Source organism: Solea senegalensis, linkage group LG16 (genome assembly GCF_019176455.1).
Source record: "Solea senegalensis isolate Sse05_10M linkage group LG16, IFAPA_SoseM_1, whole genome shotgun sequence".
In the NCBI taxonomy this organism is placed as follows: domain Eukaryota; kingdom Metazoa; phylum Chordata; class Actinopteri; order Pleuronectiformes; family Soleidae; genus Solea; species Solea senegalensis.
This window is the reverse complement of record NC_058036.1, coordinates 6247155-6268113: the sequence shown is the minus strand read 5'-3', so window position 1 is coordinate 6268113 and position 20959 is coordinate 6247155. Positions and strand designations below refer to the sequence as shown.

Below are 20959 nucleotides of genomic sequence, written 5' to 3'. Positions count from 1 at the left end.
CACTCTGAAAGGCTGCATTGTGATTCAACCAAACACTGCCTACTCCTCCTGCGGAAAAGGGGAGACAGGGAAATGGGAGCGCTTGTGCCCCTGTGTGTGTGTGTGTGTGTGGACAGCCCAGTCATTTGCCCACAAGCCGTTCCCGCCTGTCCTGAGCTGACTGTGAAAATCCGCAGGCAGCTCAGAGAAGAGATGCTGCCTTCACTGCTACATGACAGACTTACAACTCGGAACAAAGCAACGAAATAGAAGGAAATAATGAGAGGGAAAGTATAATGTTTATTCTGTGAGGAGCCTGTGTCTCATTGAAAGCAGCAAAACCAGCTTATACTGTATTTTGCACACAGAACTTCCTTAAAGGTATTTATGACACTTGTGGTTGTTCCCGTCACATGCACAGTAAAAATTACATTTAGCAAATACTTGTTGTTGAACAGTTTGTTTGACTTACGCAATTCTTCTGAAGGTTTTACTATTATTTTTTTTATTATGGGTGGGGTTTTTTGCCCTGAGTTTTATTTACAACAAACTAGTTTGGCCAGTACAATTGTCAAGTTGACAACACGTGTGTCAAGTGTGAATCACACGCCCTGCAATTCTGAATCACATGCGGGGCCGCAACCATTATTCGATTACTGAATTATTGAGATATTTTGATACTGAGGTTTTTTTTCTCAATAATTAATAACAAGCTCTCTGAGTATTCGTCATTAATCATTCTATCATTAAAACAATCATTAATTAACATTTGAGAATTGGTTTGGTAAACACTGACCAACATTGTTCAACATTTGTGGACAGTTAACGGACCAATTCATCGAGAAGATATAGAACAGACCCATAGATTATGAAAATAACAATAGCAAAAAATTATATTATATTAAATAAAATAAAACTGATATGTTTGGATTTCCTCAGGAAACGTAGAGTATGCATTGGACACTGGATATACTTTAAATGTCCCTGTCAAAATGAATGGACAGACAGACAGACAGACAGACAGAAAGATAGATAGATAGATAGATAGATAGATAGATAGATAGATAGATAGATAGATAGATAGATAGATAGATAGATAGATAGATAGATGGATAGATAGCTAGATAGATAGATAGATAGATGGATAGATAGCTAGATAGGTTAACGACTGCTTCTGGTTTTTCCCACAGCACTTGAAGTAAACACGGGAGGCGCGGTTGTAAGGGGGCGTGGCTATGCTAACGAGCAGCCGTTGAGTGCAGCAGCAGCAGAGAGCGGGACACTTGCTGTGAGAGGGACACGAAGAGAGGACAGAGACAAACAGACAGAGGACAAACGCCACACACACCACTTTCACTCCACGCGTCTAATAACACCACGACATGGCTTCAAAGTGTCCCAAGTGTGACAAGACCGTGTACTTCGGTGAGTGGTGTCCGTTTAAGAGACTTTATTTTTTTTTTGTGGGGGGGTCAAGATGGTGAATTGTGCTCCTGATGGGGATCGATCATTTAAGGCACATCTTTATGTTTTACGTTATTTGTGACGCTGTAGTAGTTCAATTGTTTTAAAAAAGGTAATCAAATAGGGCTTTTAGTTTGCTAAAAATCTATTAATGTCCATTCATTGACATATGTGTGCACCTGCACATTTCCATTGTTTACTATGTTGAGTTATAAAAATGTCACATTTTGGTTTTATGTAGTAGACTGTTATGCTGTGTACAAGTCTGTTTGTGTGTGTGTGCATTTTACATAGTATTAGGTAGATGAGAAATTGGCCGTTTATACTGTCTTATATTATTGTCATTTTTACTGTACATGTGATACATGAAGCCCAGCCAGGAACAGGAGTTGCAAACTAGCAAATTGATATACACTCTATGTGCAGTATATCAGATGCACTTGATGTCCACTATTGTCTCGCTACATTGTCCCTGATAATTAAAGATTAATTGAATTTAATTAAAAATATTAATATAGTGTTCAATTAATCAAAATTTGATGAAAATCGCAATATGGCCTCCCTACTAACACACAACATTCAAAGAACGTTCCCCTGTGGTGCTCCTAAGGTTAGTTACAACCAAACCTAAAACTAACTTTTAAAGAACGTTTCCTCAGGGTTAGATAGGAGCCTAATGTTCCTTAAACGTTGAGGGAACCAAAAACTGAAATGTTCTTCTGTGGACGTTCTGCAAACCAAATGTGCAACCAAAAACTAGCATTAGGGGAACGTTAGGAAAACCACAGGAGAACCTCGTGGGGAACCTTGAGGGAACATTCCTGGAACCAAAAAGTAACGTTCCCAGAATGTCTAGAACCAAAAATTGGACTACTGCAATTTTCGCAGGTGTCAAATCTAAATGTGTGTCAAAATATCATTTTAGATGAATAACTGTCTTGATCTGTACGCATCTTATTCTACAGACTGAAGAGAACATCTTTGTTTCTCACAGTAATCACTTAAAATGTGTTTTTCGAATGAAAATGAGAATAGTGATGTAAAAATGACCATTTCCTCCGATATCGTGAATCATATCATATTAGTCGTGACTGATTGAGTGAATTGAAAATGCTGTAAAGCTCGCTCACATACAGTCCTGGTGATTTACAGTATGTGCCACAAGGGGGAGCCGTGAAATTTCCAAGTACTTTTTTAGGGTAACATTAGTTATATTGGTCAGGAATTGGTCCAAATCTGCATGTTTTTGGATGGGAACTTTTCAAGTCAAAATGTTGCCTTATTGTTGTCTCAATATTGCTGTTTTTTCGGCAATACCCAAATTACGTTCTCACAAGCATTTTAAGGATAAGACTTTATTTTAGGGAAAGAGCCCGTCAAACTTTAGGAGAACCCAGCAGAGAGTCAGTGTCAACAAAAGCAGTTTGAGCAACTGTTTAAAACAGTTTCTTGTCAAATTGGTGAAGGAAAAAAAACACCTATTCCTATCTTATCTGATTTGTACCACTTTTGATTTGTTGTGTTTGGTAAATAAACACCCAAAGCCTGGCAAATGGCTTTTGACGGTTGCTGATGGGAGCCTCTGCCAAGAGTGCTGAAACGCCATATGCTTGAGATTTCCCACTCACACAGCAACACATCATGCTGCGTCAGTGGGTTGAAAACCTGTTAAAAGGCATCTTTTCCATGGCTCTGCGCACCAAGGTGGGGAAAATAAAAACACCCACTTGGGCAAAGAGCCTTGAATCGCACCGATATAGTGCCTCACTGTCGTTGACAGTGAAAGAAGTGTGCACAAACAAGATTAAGAAGCTTATATTGTGATAATAATAATAATAATAATAATAATAATAAACACAAATATACGTTGCTTTGGACCTTGACTAATCCTTTGTTTATGTTTGGCCACATGGGGAAAAGAAGAGACGAGACGGTGGTCAAAATGAACAATGCGAGTGGATGGAAGTCCTCTTACGTAACAACAGGAGTTACAGCTGCTGCTCATCATGAAACAATATCTGCACAAATAGGAATAATTTCCCCCATCAACACAGATTGTTCATGTGTGCTGCAGCTTTAATTCACAGCAGAGTGTGAGTCACAGCTTCTGTGTAGTGTATGTTTTTTATTTTTATGTAATGCACCAAAATTCAGTCCAGTGGAGTTATTTTTGGTTGGGGTGTGTCTTGTTGGGTGGAGAGCACCCGGAGCTAAGTTGAGGATGATGAGGAGCTGCTACTGGAAGGCAGCGTGGCTGGAATTGGTTTCCTACGCCAAATCTGGGAGGAGGTAGAAGGCAAAGACGCGTGTTATTGACTAATATAAAAGTTATTGCAAAGACAACAGGAAGACATGATTAAAAACATGGGAGAGGTCAGGGAACGGAATGGAAGGGAGGAAACAACAATCCAGCCTGTGCTTCTGCCCACAGCCTGATGTCAGTGATGAATGTCAGATATTACAGAATGAGCTCAGTGGCTCCACCTACATGCATCCTCCTCTCAGCCGCTTCACTCTCCAGAGACACCAGAGCTGATGGGTAAATTCAGTCAAAAACTGCACCAGGACACGTGTTATTGATAGAGAAGATTGTGCATTTCCTGTCGTTTTCCTTACATTTTCCCTCTTTTTTTGTGTTGGTGGTTTGTGGTGTGCTATATAGAGCGGGCGATCGGCCCACCCTGCAGTTACCCACCTGGTCCTCCAGCTGGTGTTGGCCAGAATTTGGTTTTTCAGGCAAAGCCTCCAACACTTGACTCTCCTCTACTTTACTCATGGTAGCAGTGAGCCACAGTCTGGGATGGAAATTCTTTTGATTTTATTACTTTCCGTCTGTTGCTTTTAACGGGCGGCGGTTTTATAGTGGTGACGCTTTCATTTCATCGCCTCGAAAAGGCAAATGTTGACAGTTGCTGGCATTCTCAGTGACTCTGAAGTGTGTGAAATTCTTATTTGCAGAAGCTTGATTCTACTTAGTGTTGTGAGCATCTTAATTGTAGAGGTGAGTCAACATTTCCAGCATATACACTAGGGGTGGGAATGATACCAATAATATCACGATACAACGATTCTGTGAAAATCAGTATATTGCAAGACAGTCATATAGCGATTGTGGCATGATATCTGTCTAATTGTGAAAAGTGCAGGATTTCTCTATGTATTCACAACATGGGTGAAACTGGCAGGAACTCTTCACTTTAGAGTACCTTAATTTGTTGAGAAATGTTGATATTTGCCCCCGGTGTATTGATTATCGCATTGCACAAGGAAGGACGACGATATATCACCAAAACAATATTTTGACCCACCCCTAGTATACACTGTGGCCCGGGGATTGGTGTCCAGAACCAATACTAAATTGTCACTCATCCCTTGTTGGACAGGGACAAAACAAATATTTCTTTTGAACAGTTGCAAACCGCAAAATGCTAGCGTAGTTCGCCCGCTTCTAATGGTGACAAAGGTGTCGACTTCAGGTGATTAAGGGTGAAGTTCACTACAGATTGGTACATTTGATTAGGGCTGCAAAGATGAATCAATTATTAATTGATAATTAAATTCATCAGTTCTGTGTGTATGTTTGTTATTAATAATTCAAACAAGCTCTCTGATTTTGATATGCGGACAAAACAAGACATTTGAGAACATCAGTTTGAGTTTTGGGGGAAGATTTTATGGCCCATGCAATTGAGCAATTAATCAACTGATGAATCGATTACGGAAATAATCATTAGTTGTAGCGATATTCAGGAGGACACGCTTCCTCACAGTTCTACACACCAATGTATTGGTATCAATATCAGTATCGGGATCGATAAATTCCCAATGATACCCATTCCTTTTGTGGCCAACTGGTCTGAGGATGCTCAAGACACTATTGACATGTGACCCTGCACTGGTAGCATGTGAGTCCATATATAACACAACACAACACAGCATGACTCTTGTGCATGACAGCCATACATCGTCTGTGCAGCTTAGTGAATAAACCAGAACTTTCATTCACTGATTCCTTTGACTCTGGCTTGTCTCTTGGTGTTGCCCCAGGCTGTGAATTCCTATTCCCCTCTTTTTTTTTTTTTTATCTACATGGACTGGGGGTAAATGGACTGAGGTGGCTTTAAACTGAGACTCTCAAAGTGCCTCATGCATTATAATGAGAAACGACATCCCTATTCAAACAAGGCTCTATCTGTCTCCTCGCACATTTGTGCTTCCAGCGAGGCAGAATATCGTCATCCTCTGGGCTTGATGTTACAGAGCGGTGCGCTGGTTTCCCACACACCTCCTTTTCTGTTTCCCACTTCTACCCCAAACATCCACACAATAACCCTTTTTTCCCTCCGAGTACCCTGTTTTCCACTTGGCTGCCCAGTGGGCTCTGTGAATGTGCCTCTTCAGTTATGTAACATCATTTCTTGAGCCGTTGCCTCCCGTTCAGTCTTATTGTATAACCTGCCAGCTACTGTGCACCATCAATGAGGGTCCTTTTTCTCTGCCCTTTTGAGGCACAAATATGATCTCCTCCTAATGGAGATAAAACCTGGGGCTGAAATTTCTAAGCCCCCCCAACACAGGTGTAACCATTCCACCTTCCCATGGTACGACCTCTTACATAACAGCACAGAAGAACAAAGCTGGTTGTGTACAGGTAATCCAAACCATTAACACTAAAAAGTTTAACAATGGCAGGATTTACAGGTAAGCAAAAAAACAACATTCATTACCGATAATTATTTCGGTAAGTAAATACTGAGTTTCGACATTGTTTAACACTATCGTGTTACAAGCTGCTTTTAAACTTGCACGGAAGTCTGGACATTGAGTGAAACGACAAGCTCTGGTTATTGCGACTTTAGATGTCGTCCTGTTTTAGGTTTGCGTTGCAGCGTAGGCAGTTGTTGCCAATGCCTGGGAAAGTGACCTTTCAACTAAAGGGACGTGTACATGCAGCTGCTTAGTAACTAATAGAAGGCACTCTCTCTTTCGGTCTCCAGGAACCGCGGTATGATTTGTCAAAGTCTATCCCAAGGCTGAAAATGGACCCTAGAGAACGTGCCGACATTAAGTTTTAAGATTTACGAAGAAGGGAATTATTGATCAATAATGCTAGATTTATTGCATAACTCAGCTATGTTGTTGCTGTTGGAAAACCTTATCTCACTTCAGTGTAACCCTGTGCATGTAGCCTTCGAAGTTCCCTGTGCAGTGCAGATTCAGTGATAGATAAATGATAACTCCAAAGGCTATGGGGGGAAATAGAGGGCAAATCTAAACAGAGCACCTTGAGTGTCTTGCTTATCCTCAGAGTGGGACCTCCAGAGTTCATTAGTTCAGTGACCATGTGTTCTTCCTCAGTCATCTTTGTCTTTATCACAACACATGGTTTGTTTGGGTGCGCTGTCAACAGATACACAAGCTTCTCATCTCCTTGTTGTTTGATTCAGTTCGATGCAGCTCTGCATAGAGAAAGGACTGAAATCTGGAAGAATTTTAACTTTGAAGTCACTTTCCTTCGGCGCTCTCAAAGTAAACTACCCCAGTGAGTGCACCATGCACTCATGTAAACTCGGTTAATTTCATCAGGCCACTTTACAAGCGTCAGATGATTTTACTCAAAGGAGAGCAAACATTTGATGCTTCTGTCATATGATTTCTTCAAGGGTTTATTATCCAATTTCCCCAGCCTTCATCTAAAAGGTGAGACTCCTCTGATAACAGGACGGGTTCCTCTTTTGAAGACATGGTCCACTACTCTGTAAACCAGTCATGCACATAGGATTTGTTTGAAGTCCCTGTCGCTGGGACTGAGGCAGGGAGTGTGCACTTGCGCTTTGCTTGCGGCTCCTCTGACCATCGCAGACAGGATGCGAGTTAACTGCAGCCCATTTACGTCAGCCACTGGGATTCACGAGGTCAGGCTCTTTTATTCACAGAGGGAGGGGGAGGAGAGAAAGGCAGAGAGCCTGGGGAGGAAACCTCGCCTTGGCCGAGGCGACAGTCAACCTCCAGAATTAAGTTTTTGCCCCAGTGTTGCATCAGCCACATGGAAAGGCTGATCCAAATTCATGTTTTCTCGAGGCAGTAATGAGTGGCACAGGAAGCAGCGTGAACACATTGACACTCAACAAATCAATTCAGTGTTCACACCACTGATGAGGTCAACCCACTTTTAACACAGAGCGACAGTCGTTTAAAACTACAAGCCTCCCTTTTTTTTTTAATAAGTTTTTCTCAAAACATTTTAAAATAGTCCGTCAAGAATGGATGGATTATTTATCTCTAACACAAATGGAGCTTGTGTCAGAGTTTATACTGTATTGGTTGTGCTGAATTCATCAGCCAGTGTACAAAAACAAGGCCAAACATCCTTTTTTTCTTGCTTTTGGCCTTGCCGTGTTGGCAGCGGCCTTTAATGTCTCATTCCCTGATATGCTGAGACCTAACTACAGGAATTTCAGGTTGCTTTAACTCTGATTTTAAACCCTAATTTAACACCACTGATAATTGGTTGGTGCTTAATGAGTTATGGAGCCAAGCTGCCTGTAGAATCATCCATCTTTGTCAAACATGTTTGGTATTTTATGACTTAAAATCATGGTGATTATTTCCAATGTGTCATGGCGTCACAGGAAAATGGGACCCAAAAAGCAGAACTCAGACAGCCAGGTAAAAGCGTAAAAAGTCCGGACTGAGCGGGTCTGGACACCGGCAAAAAAGTACAACCAAAAGCGAGGCACCTGCCTGATAAAACTAACCCAAAGTAACAACACGAAAAGGTCTAGAGGATAAACAGGAATCCCAATTACTGCAGCGGAAACAAACATGGGCTCTTTCTGGGTGAAACTGATGATCTGACACTGACAGAGGGAACAGCAGCACTTAAGTAGTGGCAGATCTAATTAACACAATTGTGCGCAGGTGAACCAGAGCTGCCACTCCCGAGAAAGAGAGGGAGAACGACAAGGAGAAAAAACAACAACAATGATACTACCCACCCTACAGTCACAACAATACGAGTGTGAGATATCACTACAGCTGACGATGATCTAAAAAGTGTCCCGGAAAAATCTCTTTAAGATTGACCAAGTAACATTTGGGGACCCAAGCCCTTCGTTAGCCCTGGTTGGGGCCACACGGTGGTGTAGTGGTTAGTGCTCTTGCCTTGCAGCGAGAAGACCCGGGTTCGAGCACCAATTGGAACAAGGGCCTTTCTGCATGGTGTTTGTATGTTCTCGCCGTGTGTGTGTAGGTTTTCTCCGGGTCCTCTGGCTTCCTCCCACAGTCCAAAAACATGCAATGTGGGGATTAGGTAAATTGGACACCCTAAATTGATTGAGTGTGAGAGTGAATGGTTGTTTGTCTCTATGTGTGTGTGGCCCTGCGATGGACTGGCGAACTGTCCAGGGTGTACCCCGCCTATCGCCCGATGTCAGCTGAGATTGGCCCAGCACCACCCGCGACCCTCTGGTGGAGGATAAAGCGGTAGATGATGGATGGATGGATGGATGGTGATGTAATATGAAGGGTTAGAATTGGGAATGAAAAATATCTTAATGCTTCCTCAGATACAAACAGCTCTAAGTCGATGAAACTTCACGTAGCCTGAGGCTACTAAATCTGCTCACCACATTACTCTCACAAGAAGGAGCTAAAATTATTGCTATTCTAATATTTAGATGTAAAGCAGGATCGTATCCAGTATGCAGTAATGATCTGTAAGACAAATGGTTACTAAGGAGTTTGTTTAATGCATAGCCAAGCTGAAAGCTACTTCCTCTGGTGAGGTCGAATGCCTCTGTGTGCCGGACTGAATGGCTATTGTTTTTAAGTTAAGGAAAATGATGTTTGTGTTTCAAAGAGTTGAATAGTAAGAGGATGCAGGGAAGGAAAGGCAGGCTGCTTGTTTTTTCCTTTTCATTCTACCAGGTTTTCCTCTACATAGCGCTCCCCCCATGTTTGACTCTTTGCCTTTGGAGCCCAGAGTCAGATGCTCAGTGAGTCAGGTGCACTGTGTTTATCAGGACGTGCAGCTATCACATGTTATCACACAAATTGAAACTCCCGCATAGACTCAGCTGTCACTTATGGTTGGAAGGGGGGAAAAAAGGAGGAGGGTGCTGTGTTTGTTCATGTGCCTTTTGGACGGGTCCACAGTGGGAAAAGCAGAACAGATGGTTTCACATCACCAGAGGGTGCGACTGAAACGAGATTGAGAAATGTTTACAGCAACACTGGAACACATCATGAAAGCTCCGGAGCCAGTGATTAGATGTAAATACACTGTTAATGTACTGATAGCCTGACTCCAATTGACTTAAAAAAACATTTGAAATATCCACCGATAGTGTGTCTGAGAGAGGAAGAGTTGCAGGTTTCTGTTTTGCTTCCTTGTTCAGAAGAAACTTCCTCCCTGCTTTCTGCTGCCTACATTTGAAGTCCCAAAATACACTGGTTGCGGAACGGTTGCGCTGCATCTCCCATCCACCCATCCGGCGTTGGACCTGATACGCATCCATTCTAGTCAATGTTAATCGATGACTAAATTAATCGACAACTAATCTGATAAGTATTAACTAAAAATAAACGTTTGTTGCAGCTCTAGCTCCGATGTGGAAGGTCAGAGTTGATGCGAAGCACTTCCATTTCCAGTGCATCCGTTCTGCAGCCAGTGTATGTAGTGGATAATGCTTCTCCCTAAAGCGTCCCCTCTGGTCGAGACATTTTTAAGAGGCGTGGTGAGGCTTTTTATGTTTGGTAACATTCAACATTTCCAGACGACAGCTGCAGCTTACTCTGCTTGCAATCCCAGTGCTAAAGTGCCATGAGTTGCATGATTAGGAGGTTTGTGCTGGGCCAAAACAATAAACCAAAACATAATCAGAGTTTGCTGTCTGCAAATAAATATTTCAGTTGTGTGTAAGATTTTGGCTGAGCCAGTGCTATCGGATGACATATCACTGTCATTTTATGGTAAATGTGTGTCCCATTTAACCCTCATGTTCAGTGAAAGTGCTCATGTATCCTTAATTTAAAGCTGTAAAACGCCCGGAAACTTTACGGTTGTTCAGTTGAGCTTGTGCAGCACACTAGGCAGCATCCGTGTTGTTGTCCTCTTTTGTCACGCGCATTAGATTTTCCCCCACTTTGAAGCTGATCAATTTATCGAGTGATAAGAGAGAGCAACCTGCATTGCATCCTGGGAGTCCGGCTGTGTAAATGCTGGCCAGTGACTTGTTTGTTTATCTGTAATTACTTTGGAATAAGACAGAAAATAAGCTCCAGCTGCCTGGGGATGATGAGATGATGAGTGCTGGTGTTTGGGTGTCGCTGTCCTGCTGCTGTTGATAATGAAGTAACTGTGATTAAGTCATTTTGAGAAATGAGCTAATAAAGTTTCCCCCTCTGAGGACTCCTTGTTAAAGGTCTGTTGCCTAATGTTCTGTCCAATTACAGTGGGTTTGCGGACCATTTGCTTCAGGCTTTTTCCCTTTACAGGCAGAGGGACTCGGTCTGAGCGTAATTGGTTTCACTCGGTATAATCTGATGTGTAATGGCATCAAGAAACAGAAAGACAAGTCATTGACGTGTCATGCTGTTGGAACAGGACAGTATTATCTTACTCTGTAATGTGACATGATGATATTCAATTTAAAGAACACAGATTCTTGGTTTGTTGGTTGACCGTGGTGTTTTAACGGCAGTTAAATGCATCCATGGTGTTGCATGTACTACCTCCTGGGTTCCTGCAGTGAATCTGTTGAATATTTATTTTTCATCACATCTTATTAGGAACTGACTGACCGGCCCATGGAGGCAGTAACGGTAACATCGGAGAAACCAAGCGATTGTAAACACTGAGACTAAATGTGTGTGAAGAGGAGTCGGCAGCATCCGGCTGTCTCTCTGATCCGGCTGTCTCTCTTCTGTTCGGCTAGTGTAGTCGAGCACACAATGTCGCGATTAGAGCAGGAATTTACAAATGAAGTTAAGCAGCTTACAGCAGTGCAGGTATCATATGGTGATGGTGTTTGACCTCTGACCGGGTGACTTCATCTCTCGTATCCTGGAGCTCAGAGTTTCTGCAACAGCGTCATCCGTGTTCCAGTCAGTACTTGAGAAGAATACGGGTTTCTACAGCTGGTCATTGGGCAGGAGGTGGAGAACAACTCGGACAGGTCACCGTGTTTCACAGCCCTGACCAGTTCAAAATGCCTTCTTTACATTTGATAATTCGTCACTCGACACTCTTGGTAACTTCTACAGACACAAACTGTGGAACATCTCTGCTTCGTTGGGTGAAAGCTTACCGGAAACAGTCGGCTTGTTGAAACCAGGTAGAGATATAGGCAGTGCATATTGTCAATTGGAGCCTTTTAAAGGCAATTTGCCAGTATAATTCTGTTCATGGTCAAACAAATTGTAGAACTGTGTGGTCGTGAAGTGTCTTAGACCTTCTTCGTTGGTCCATATTAACATAACAGCTTCTACACTTCTTGGAAGACTTCAGTCTTCAACATTTTGAAGTGTTTCTATGTGAATTTGTGCTTCATTCATACTGTAGAGCATTAATGAGATCAGGATCTGATGTTGGACAGTCAAGTTCTGCCACACCAAACTCAAATTCAAACCATGTCTTTATAGTCCTTGCTCTTTGCACTTTTTGCCACAAATTTGGAAGCATAGCATTGTCCAAAATGTCTTGGGATGCTGAAGATTGTTGGATCATTGGAGATAAGGGGCCTAGCTCTGCCAATAAACTTGGCACTGGATGAATGTAATCACTTTATACATCCATATAGCAGTTAAAAATCAGTGACTGTTGACAGGTGCGGGCAGGCAAGCTTTTAAGTGAGGCAAATTGCAGGGTGTTGGGAGGCAGAACAGCTCGGCAAAAAAGAATTTGGCACATTCCCATCAATGTTGACAGTGTACATGTGAAATTCCAGAGAGACTTTCCTGTGAATAGGATACACAAATGGTTTATTTACCCTCATGTTGTTGTAATCAGGCACAGAAGGGATGTCACCTTGTTTCTGTCCCCATGTGTGCTATATTAGGATGCTGTGAACTGGTAACAAGTCATTATGTAATTCTTCAATTGGCTCCCCCCCCCGCCCCCGCTCTCTCTGTTTTCATGTTAATTAAGAAACCAAATGCATATTTTCCTGGATTTATCTCAGCTGCTGCGGCTATATGAAGGATAATAAGCACCGAGGCAGGGATATAAACATCTGGGCCAGATGCAGATCCCATCCACCTCCCCCTCTCTCTAACTCCCACAGCACATAATACAGACAGACAGGCTCACCCCTCCTGCAATAACAACTGCCCTTTTAAAACAGCGAGCTGTTATATGGCGGACTTTGTTACTGCACTCGCAAACACAGTCGTTTGAAGGGGAATGACGACACGCCAGAGGCTCTGACGTCTGTTTCCATTCATGCGCCGACTTTTTCAAACCGCTCTGCGTTCATGAGTCAGTCAGTGACAGTTCCACTCTGAATACACGCTGGCAGCAGGGATCCTGAAATCCATAGAGCGGCCTATTTTTAACACCAGGTTTATTATTGTAGGAAATAAACCTCAGGAACACAGGATAGACTGTTTCAAACTGCTGCTTTCATTAGTCTTTTAACAACACGTCTAAGTCTTTCGATCATTAAAAAAAATGATTGTTTTAATTAGCCTAACGTACGTAATCCCACATCAGTTGCTCATTTAGTTCAATAGGGGGCAGTGTAACATTGGCTGCACCACTGACTACTAATACTATTAATCGGATCTCCAGTTGTATTTTTGCTTGAAATAAGCTTTAAAGCTAGAAAGGGTCAACTTTACTGGGCTCGCATACAATTATTTGACGAATGAACTAATAATCGATGCCAACTATTTTATAATCAAATGGTTCAAGTTTCTTTGATCCGATATGAAAATAAACTGAATATCTGTGGTTTGTGGCCAAAACAAGGCATTTGAGGACGTCGTCATTTCAGGTTTGGGAAGCTGAGATCAACATTTTATAAACCAAACAACTAATAGATGAATCAAAAAAAAATGTACACACGTGAATTAAGAGTGTAACTCTTTGTGTGCATTGATTTTTGTGAGATTTACAGTTGAGGCTACATCAGTGGAAAGACTGAGGCTTCTGCAGTGTGTCTGTACTTGAGTGTAGGTCAGCAACATTTTACACGGCTCAAGTCACACTATGATTTAAAATCCATTAGTGTGTGTGTGTGTGTACATGAAATCATGAGCAGCACTTCACATATTTAAACCCCACCAGTGGGGGGAACAGTCTGGACGCAGCCACAGGGTTTCTCTTTGTGGATGCACCGCACACGTAACCGTGCTGTTTCAGTAGCATTTCCTTATTGAGTCTTGTGGTGTCTGGACTTGGAGTGGCCACACTCTGATTTAAGAGTAGATTGATTTATAGGCTTTTTTACGCGGAATAACTGCATCTTCAATGCTGTCTCTCCGCCAAGTCAGCATTCCTCTGCTCTTAAGTGATGATGAGTGACCAAACGTCTCATCCTCAGCTTTTCTCCAGGGTCTTGTTGTGGCACATCTTGGCTCAGTGGTGTAATTGACAGAGGGAACTGACAGTGAAACTGTTTGGAGAGAAAACAAATCTCCGCAGGGAGGAAGTCAATGAATTTCCTGCAGCTTTGCTGAGAAGCATCTCCCATTTGACTCCCATAACACGGTCGGTGTAAAGGCCTGATGAGATAAAAGCTCATGGAAGTCGAGGTATCCGGCTCTCAAATCCTTGACATCTTATTTAGGGCCAGGTCATGCTTCCAGTTGCGGTCCATTTCAGTTGTGACGGTTTCTCACCACGATTTGTTTTCGGCCAGTATGTCCCTGTATTCTTTGAGCGCTAAGTTGTACATGTGTAGGTACCAGAGCACCTCCTGGCATAAACTCAAGCGTGTTTCCATTGGTGTGTTGGAACTGTATGGGTACAGTACGTATTTTTCTGCGTTCCCATTAGGAGTAGTACCAAAATGGTATGGTACAGGTCAAGAGTCGGCTGATTGGGCGGCAGAAAGCCCCTGAGGCCGGGGTTTGGTCCACCACGGATGATGAAATATTTGTCTCATAGACACAAAGACATGGAAAGGATGTCCTGGTCCCTCAAGGGACAGTGTGTAAGGATTAGTGACACCTAATGGTGAGTGTGTAGATTGCAACTAAAGAAGAACTTCCCCGCTCACCACTCTTTCCCACACTTTTTCTTTGTTGGCGTAATAAGCTTCCACTTTTGAAGATGAAACACTCTCTCTTGCTATTTCTAAGGCTTCAAAACCCAAATGATTTGTATTTTAAAGCAATTAGATGAACATAAATTTGGCTCTTATATTATCTGCCATTTAACCTCAATGTTACACACTGGATCTTTAATTAGCTTCCTGACACTGACACAGGAATTTGACGTTATTTTATGGTACGTGCAGGAAAGCTGCTGCAGCAAAGTGGAAGCAATTGTCGGTATGTCTCTATACATGTGTGGTTAAGTGTTTGTGTGTGTGTGTGTATTTTTACTGAAGGTATGTGGGAAATCAACTCCCGTATCCGGCTATTTGTGCCATGCCTTGATAAGAGAAGGTGTTTCCTCTTCTGCCGGCACGACTCCTCCAGGGCCCCTTTGTGTGGAAGCAGCAGGGATTTATTATTGGAAAGTGTATAATTAGGGTCCTTTGACTGTCTGGAGGGGCGGTCACTGTGCTAGACTGGAGGCAAGGGACGGAAATGGGGTCGAGGGTCGGTCTGCAGAGAAAAGGGTTTAACTGTAAACTTGGGGGATGGGTGTGTGTGTGTTTGTTGAGTGGGGTAACACAAAGGATCTGGGTTAGATGTGGGAACCCCCCGTTGCTCCAGCTGGACAGGGACTCACGCTACTGTCTGTCTCCTGCAATGACATCATCGCCGCGTCCTGTGTGGCGCACAGACGTTCCCTCTCCACTGCCCACAAAACAATCACCCGGTTACTAGGATGACGGGATTGTGGAGGGTGAGGTAACGCGGTGACGTCACTCCGCTCAGTGTTGATGTGTATGAACGCGGCTTTATGTTGAACGCTCGCACTCAGCTCTTGTCTCTCTTGTCTCTGGTGCGCGCAGCTGAAAAGGTGTCATCGCTGGGGAAGGACTGGCACAAGCTGTGTCTCAAGTGCGACCGCTGCAACAAGCTCCTGAACGCTGGAGGCCACGCTGAGGTCAGTGCAACGCCGCGACAGACAGTAACACCACTGTGACTGCATCAACATGTGGTACCAATCTCCTCATCTTCTTCTCTGCAACAGTATTTTTCCCGTCATTATTCATGTGCATTATTCATTCACCAACATCGTTGGTCCTGATCCAGTTTGTTCAAATTTAAGATATGCAGGAATTGTTATTCAGCTTTACTTTTATTGGTTATTCGTATCACTTAAGTTAAGCGTTAAAATATAGTAGAGTTCTTCTCTTAAATCTTCTCCAACACAAATATGGAAGGGAAGAAGTGAAGGGGATCAAATTGCAATCTCAATATCTCTCTCCAAATCAAACAATCCTACTAGAATGTTTATTTTCGAAGACTCCCTGGTTCCCGATCATTGCCTGAGGTTGGAGGTCACCTGCTACTGAGGCCATTCATGTCAACATCGCATGCACTCATGTGCTCATTCAAACTGGGTTTAAAGTTCTTTTACGTCAGGGTTTTTTTTGTTTTTCCCCCTCCTCAGATTTTTGATCCCAATCTTTGAAAGGTCAACAAACTCAGTGCCGCAGGTCATCGACTGATGTGACAACGATGACGCCAGCGCTAACTTGTCCTGCACTGACACAGCGAATCCTCAGTTTGGCAGATTATAACGGTCACATATGTTCCTTCCTTCCACTTTATGGTTAAAATAACATTTATTACACAATTCATTGCGCAATGAAGTCGCCATATGTGTAGTAATTCATCTGAGAGGAAGAGCAGATATTTGAATCCAATTTTTTCCAGACCATGTGCATTTTGTACAGGAAATAGCTGCGTGCGTGTCCCTTTTCCTGCCTGGTCGACTGTTAACAGTGTTTTCATATCTGTTTTCCTCTATTACGTAATCAAACTACAGAATCACATCCACTGACCCCGATCCGAACTCAAACTTATTTTGTCTTCCATGACCCAGCCAGTGATTCACTTTCTCATCCCCTTCTTCTCTGTGTCTGTGCAGGGATGAATATCACTCTTTGAGTCTCTCGTGTCTTTTCTGCACAGAGAGGATGTGATCTCAGCCTCCTTTTATACACAGAAGCGATTGCTGCTGTTTAATCTCTGCCTGATTACAGTAATGTAGTCACACAATCTCTTTGAGGCTCAGTGAACCACCATGCTCTCTCCCACCCCCCCTACACTCTACGCTCTTTGCATCTATGGACAGCGTCCAAGTCCCGCTCCTGTGCTGTGGCCTCCTCCTTCAACTTTAATAGATGAAAAACCTTGATTGTCATGGAAACAGAGCGAGACCGAGAGACATAACAGGAAAATTAAAGTAACCGTGGGATTGTCTGCGGGACGTTCGGTGTCATCTCAGGCTTGGTATGCAGAAGGTTGTGAACTTCGGAGCAAGTAATGGTGGCTGCTCTTAAAGGGGAAGCGGGAGCGCCGATTCAGAAAAGTCCTAACATTTCCATGATCCACTTCTAGCACTGCTCGGCTCTTTTATACGCGACACAAACACACAGACTAGCGACTCGTAAAACAGTTGTTTTCGATGTACTGAATCGTTAGAATCGGTTCATTACAAAGATTAGTTTGGTACTTCCTGCCTGACCGGAGCATAGACAGTCACTGAACTAAAATACGGCCGTGATTCGGCTCACGATCGCCGGCTTTCAGCAGTGCTGTTGCTAAATACAACAGACTCCTCTGTTAAATATTGCGATTTTAGACATTTTTAAGTCTTTTTAACTGACCTACATTTCGGTTTGATTCATGTGTCGGACGTCGCGCTCATGACTCTTCCAGTTACGACACTCTCTGGCCAATCAGCGGTCCGTTTACGTCACATTTTAGTGTCGGATCAACTCGCTTGGAACCTCGTCAGAGGGGCTAAAAAAATACACCAGGTACTGGTACAACTGTAGAGTGGAAAGGCGCCAATAGTGACTCTGAGTTGAAAAGCAGAACAAAAACAGTCAGGAAAGTGATCAGGCCTGGAGAGAAAAGAAAGAAGAATGGATGGAGAAGACAGATTTCAGAGTCAGAATGTGGGAAGAGAGTGGGCCGCGATGGATAATCCATTTTTAGGTTCCCTCCACCTCTGACGTACAGTATCACTGCGGCGTCTGTTCACGAGCCGCTCACTCTCACTCCACAATGGAGCTCTTGTGCACGCGTCGCCCTGAGAAAGTCATCAGTGCTCATGTGTGGTTTAATGTGTCCGTCAGAAGTGTGTGGCTGCTTTAACAGTACCCCGTTACGTCACACTTAATTCATTATTAAAAGGTGAGCGAATAACCCCTTTTTGTGTCCGCGCCGTCGTCTGGGGAGACGGCAAACATGGACCTGGACCTGACGTCTCACCTACTGCGTTCGCTCAGTTTCTTTCATGTATGGACTTCAGCCCTCAGCCCGTATCCCTGCACAATTGTAACACGCTCCCGCAGTCCCCGCCCCATTCCCAGCATGCATCAGCACCAGGCCACCTGAGTCTTCGACCTGGGTTTTTGTTCCCCGTTCCAGTGGCAGACAGTGGGTCATGAAGGTTGCACTGAAGTGTGCCGATGAATTCATCCACACAGACCTGTTTCCTGGATACAGCCCGTGTCATTATTATGTGTGACAATGACATCATCACGAGGCAGCCACGAGCTGCCGGAATAAAAAAAACAAACAACAACAAACTTGTTCCTGTATCTTTTTTGGACACTTTTTTTCCCCCTCCCCATCAAAACCAAAATAAATGATGTCAGAAAAATGTGACTTGTCACAAATGTCATGGTTTAGCTTCCTCATCTTCCCGTCGTCTCAGTTACAGCGTCTTTGTCTCACTGTGTTCTTCTGTCTTTCAGCACGATGGAAGACCTTACTGCCACAAACCGTGCTATGCTGCCCTCTTTGGGCCAAAAGGTGACGTACATGTACTTTTGTTCCACTAATATGACACATAATCTATCGAAGTAATTATACTTCAATAAATAAATTATGCTTGATAATAAGAACCAAATAAAGCTCATTAAATCACAGAAACAATATTAGTTATTATACAGTTAACATTAGAGCTGCAACTATTTTCTCGATTAATCGATTAATCGTTTGGTCCATTAAATTGAATGAAGAAATGAAGAAAATACTCACATTTAAGAAGCTTAAACAATCCCAAATCTTGTGTTAATCATGAAAAAAGCTCCGAACTGATTAATCGGTTATCAAAATAGTTGTTGATTCATTTAGTAATCGATTAATTGTTCTTTTACTTCAGTATTTCTGCGTTAAATTGATCAATTTACTCATTTTAATTGTTGGTCAAAGCTTGACACTGATTATTTTTTGCTTCCTGTGTAGGTGTGAACATTGGTGGCGCAGGCTCCTACGTGTACGACGCTCCGGCCAACAACAACAACCCCACTGGTGTGGATTCAGTCACCAGAGCCGAGGAGAAACGAGTGTACGCACCAAAGGCTCCGTCTAAAGGTAAATAAGAGTGGCAATAACCTGAAAGTGGCTTCTGCTACTAAGAATATACAATAATAAACATTTACATCTGGGTCATAGTTTAAGGATAAATGGAAAACTATTAAATATGTATGAAGCCGCTCAAGATTTGTGTTTGTCAGTGAGGATGGCTGCTGCTGCTGTGATAAGACCATCCATGTGCAAAGGCTTCTGGGAAATGATGAGGGTTTTCATTTCACAGCACACTGTAGCAGCAGCAGCAGCAGCAGCAGCATCAACGGCGTTGTTTAAATGATTAGAATTAGTCTTTGCTGTGCTGATGTCACTGACTGGCTGGTTTTCACCCAGTGGAACACTCTCTCCGGGTTTTGGTGCCACCTGCTGTTCGCAGCACAGTACTGCACGTGCAATAATAATTTGATGCAATCATTTCAGTGTCCCTTAGAATTCAAATTACTTAAAAAGGAACAAGGAGAATCCTGGGAAATGTATTTTAATTGAAAAATGTTAAATAGTAAGTAAAGGGATTTCCTTGGGCTGATTTTCCTCATATCTTCTCTAAATTGACATGAACAATCTAGTGGAAGTCAGGAGCAAGAAGAATCCTGGGAAAGGTTTTTGTGTTTTTTTAATATATATATTTTACAGGAGGAAATAAGGGTAATTGTCCATTTTTGTCAAACTTTCTGCAATAACATTGCTCAAAACATGAGTATTGTGGTGTAGGTCAGGAATAAAAGGAATATTTTACATTTGGAAATGAAAGACTGAGCTGATTTTCATTGTTAAAGTTGTGTAGAAGTGACTTAAATTGTCCTAAACATTATATCTGTGCTCCTAAACCAGGTGGAGGGAACGAGATATAACATTTAAGTACATACATGAAAAATGAGAAACGTGTTGCACTTACAGTTTTTAAAGACAGGATAGATTACAAACTGAGGAAATTGCACTTTTTGTTTCTTAATTCACGACTGATGTCGTGTGCAGCTGGAGGCCTCACCACTTTTTCTGGAGAAGCCAACCTGTGTCCCCGCTGCAACAAGAAGGTGTATTTTGGTAAGTGCAGCAATAAGTGTACAAACCTGCAGAGTGTTTACCACAAATGTCTCACTTTCTCTGTTTCTGTGTGCGTGTCTTTGTTTGTGTGTGTGTGTGTGTGTTCCACACAACAGCCGAGAAGGTGACGTCACTGGGCAAGGACTGGCACCGGCCGTGTCTGCGCTGTGAGAGGTGCAGCAAGACTCTGTCTGCTGGCAGCCACGCCGAGGTGAGAGACGCTCATGGAAAGACGGGGGGAAAAATAATAAAATAAAAGACAAGAATTGAAGAGAGGAGAAGAAAGTTCTGCCATAAAAGTGTGTTTTTAAATAAAGTTTATCGAGACATCATAGTGATAATGAAAGTGTTTCCCAAACTTTCTCTATAAATTCTAACTTAATTCCATGCACGTTATTTCAAACATGCTGTATCGCTGTAATCTAAAGTAAAGCAAATGTGTACGTCATCAAATAAAGATTAATATTCTTCCCCAAAATGAGATGTATTAATCCCGGGAAGCAGGATCACTTCCCGTTTCCTGTCTGGAAGTCAGGAAATCAGGAAATGGTCCTGGGATTAAACCCAGTCTTTGGGATGAGGCTTTTTCAGAAAAAAAAAAAAAGGGGGAGAAATAATAGTCAAATAATAAAAAGTCCAGTCTAAAGTTTAATATGTCATTTAAAGTTAAATTAAAGTTACAAATCAGGACATGACCTCCCTGACCCTGTGATAAAGACATATTCTTCATCTTAAACGTCCTTATTCTTGTCTTCCAGCACGACGGCCAGCCTTACTGCCACAAACCGTGCTACGCCGT

At 42.7% G+C, this 20959-nt stretch overlaps 1 protein-coding gene across 1 annotated transcript in view; it reads left to right on the top strand.

The window, feature by feature from the left end:
* The first annotated feature begins 1240 nt into the window (after positions 1-1240).
* The window catches only part of crip2 (cysteine-rich protein 2), a 20852-nt gene continuing 1133 nt past the window's right edge, over positions 1241-20959 (top strand). The window contains exons 1-7 of the mRNA XM_044047225.1: positions 1241-1404; positions 15573-15667; positions 18498-18555; positions 18991-19119; positions 20092-20160; positions 20277-20371; positions 20919-20959. The exon at positions 20919-20959 is cut by the window's right edge and continues 17 nt beyond it. Of these exons, the coding sequence (XP_043903160.1) occupies positions 1362-1404; positions 15573-15667; positions 18498-18555; positions 18991-19119; positions 20092-20160; positions 20277-20371; positions 20919-20959 (530 nt within the window). The 5' untranslated portion in view covers positions 1241-1361. The remainder of the gene's footprint in view (positions 1405-15572; positions 15668-18497; positions 18556-18990; positions 19120-20091; positions 20161-20276; positions 20372-20918) is intronic.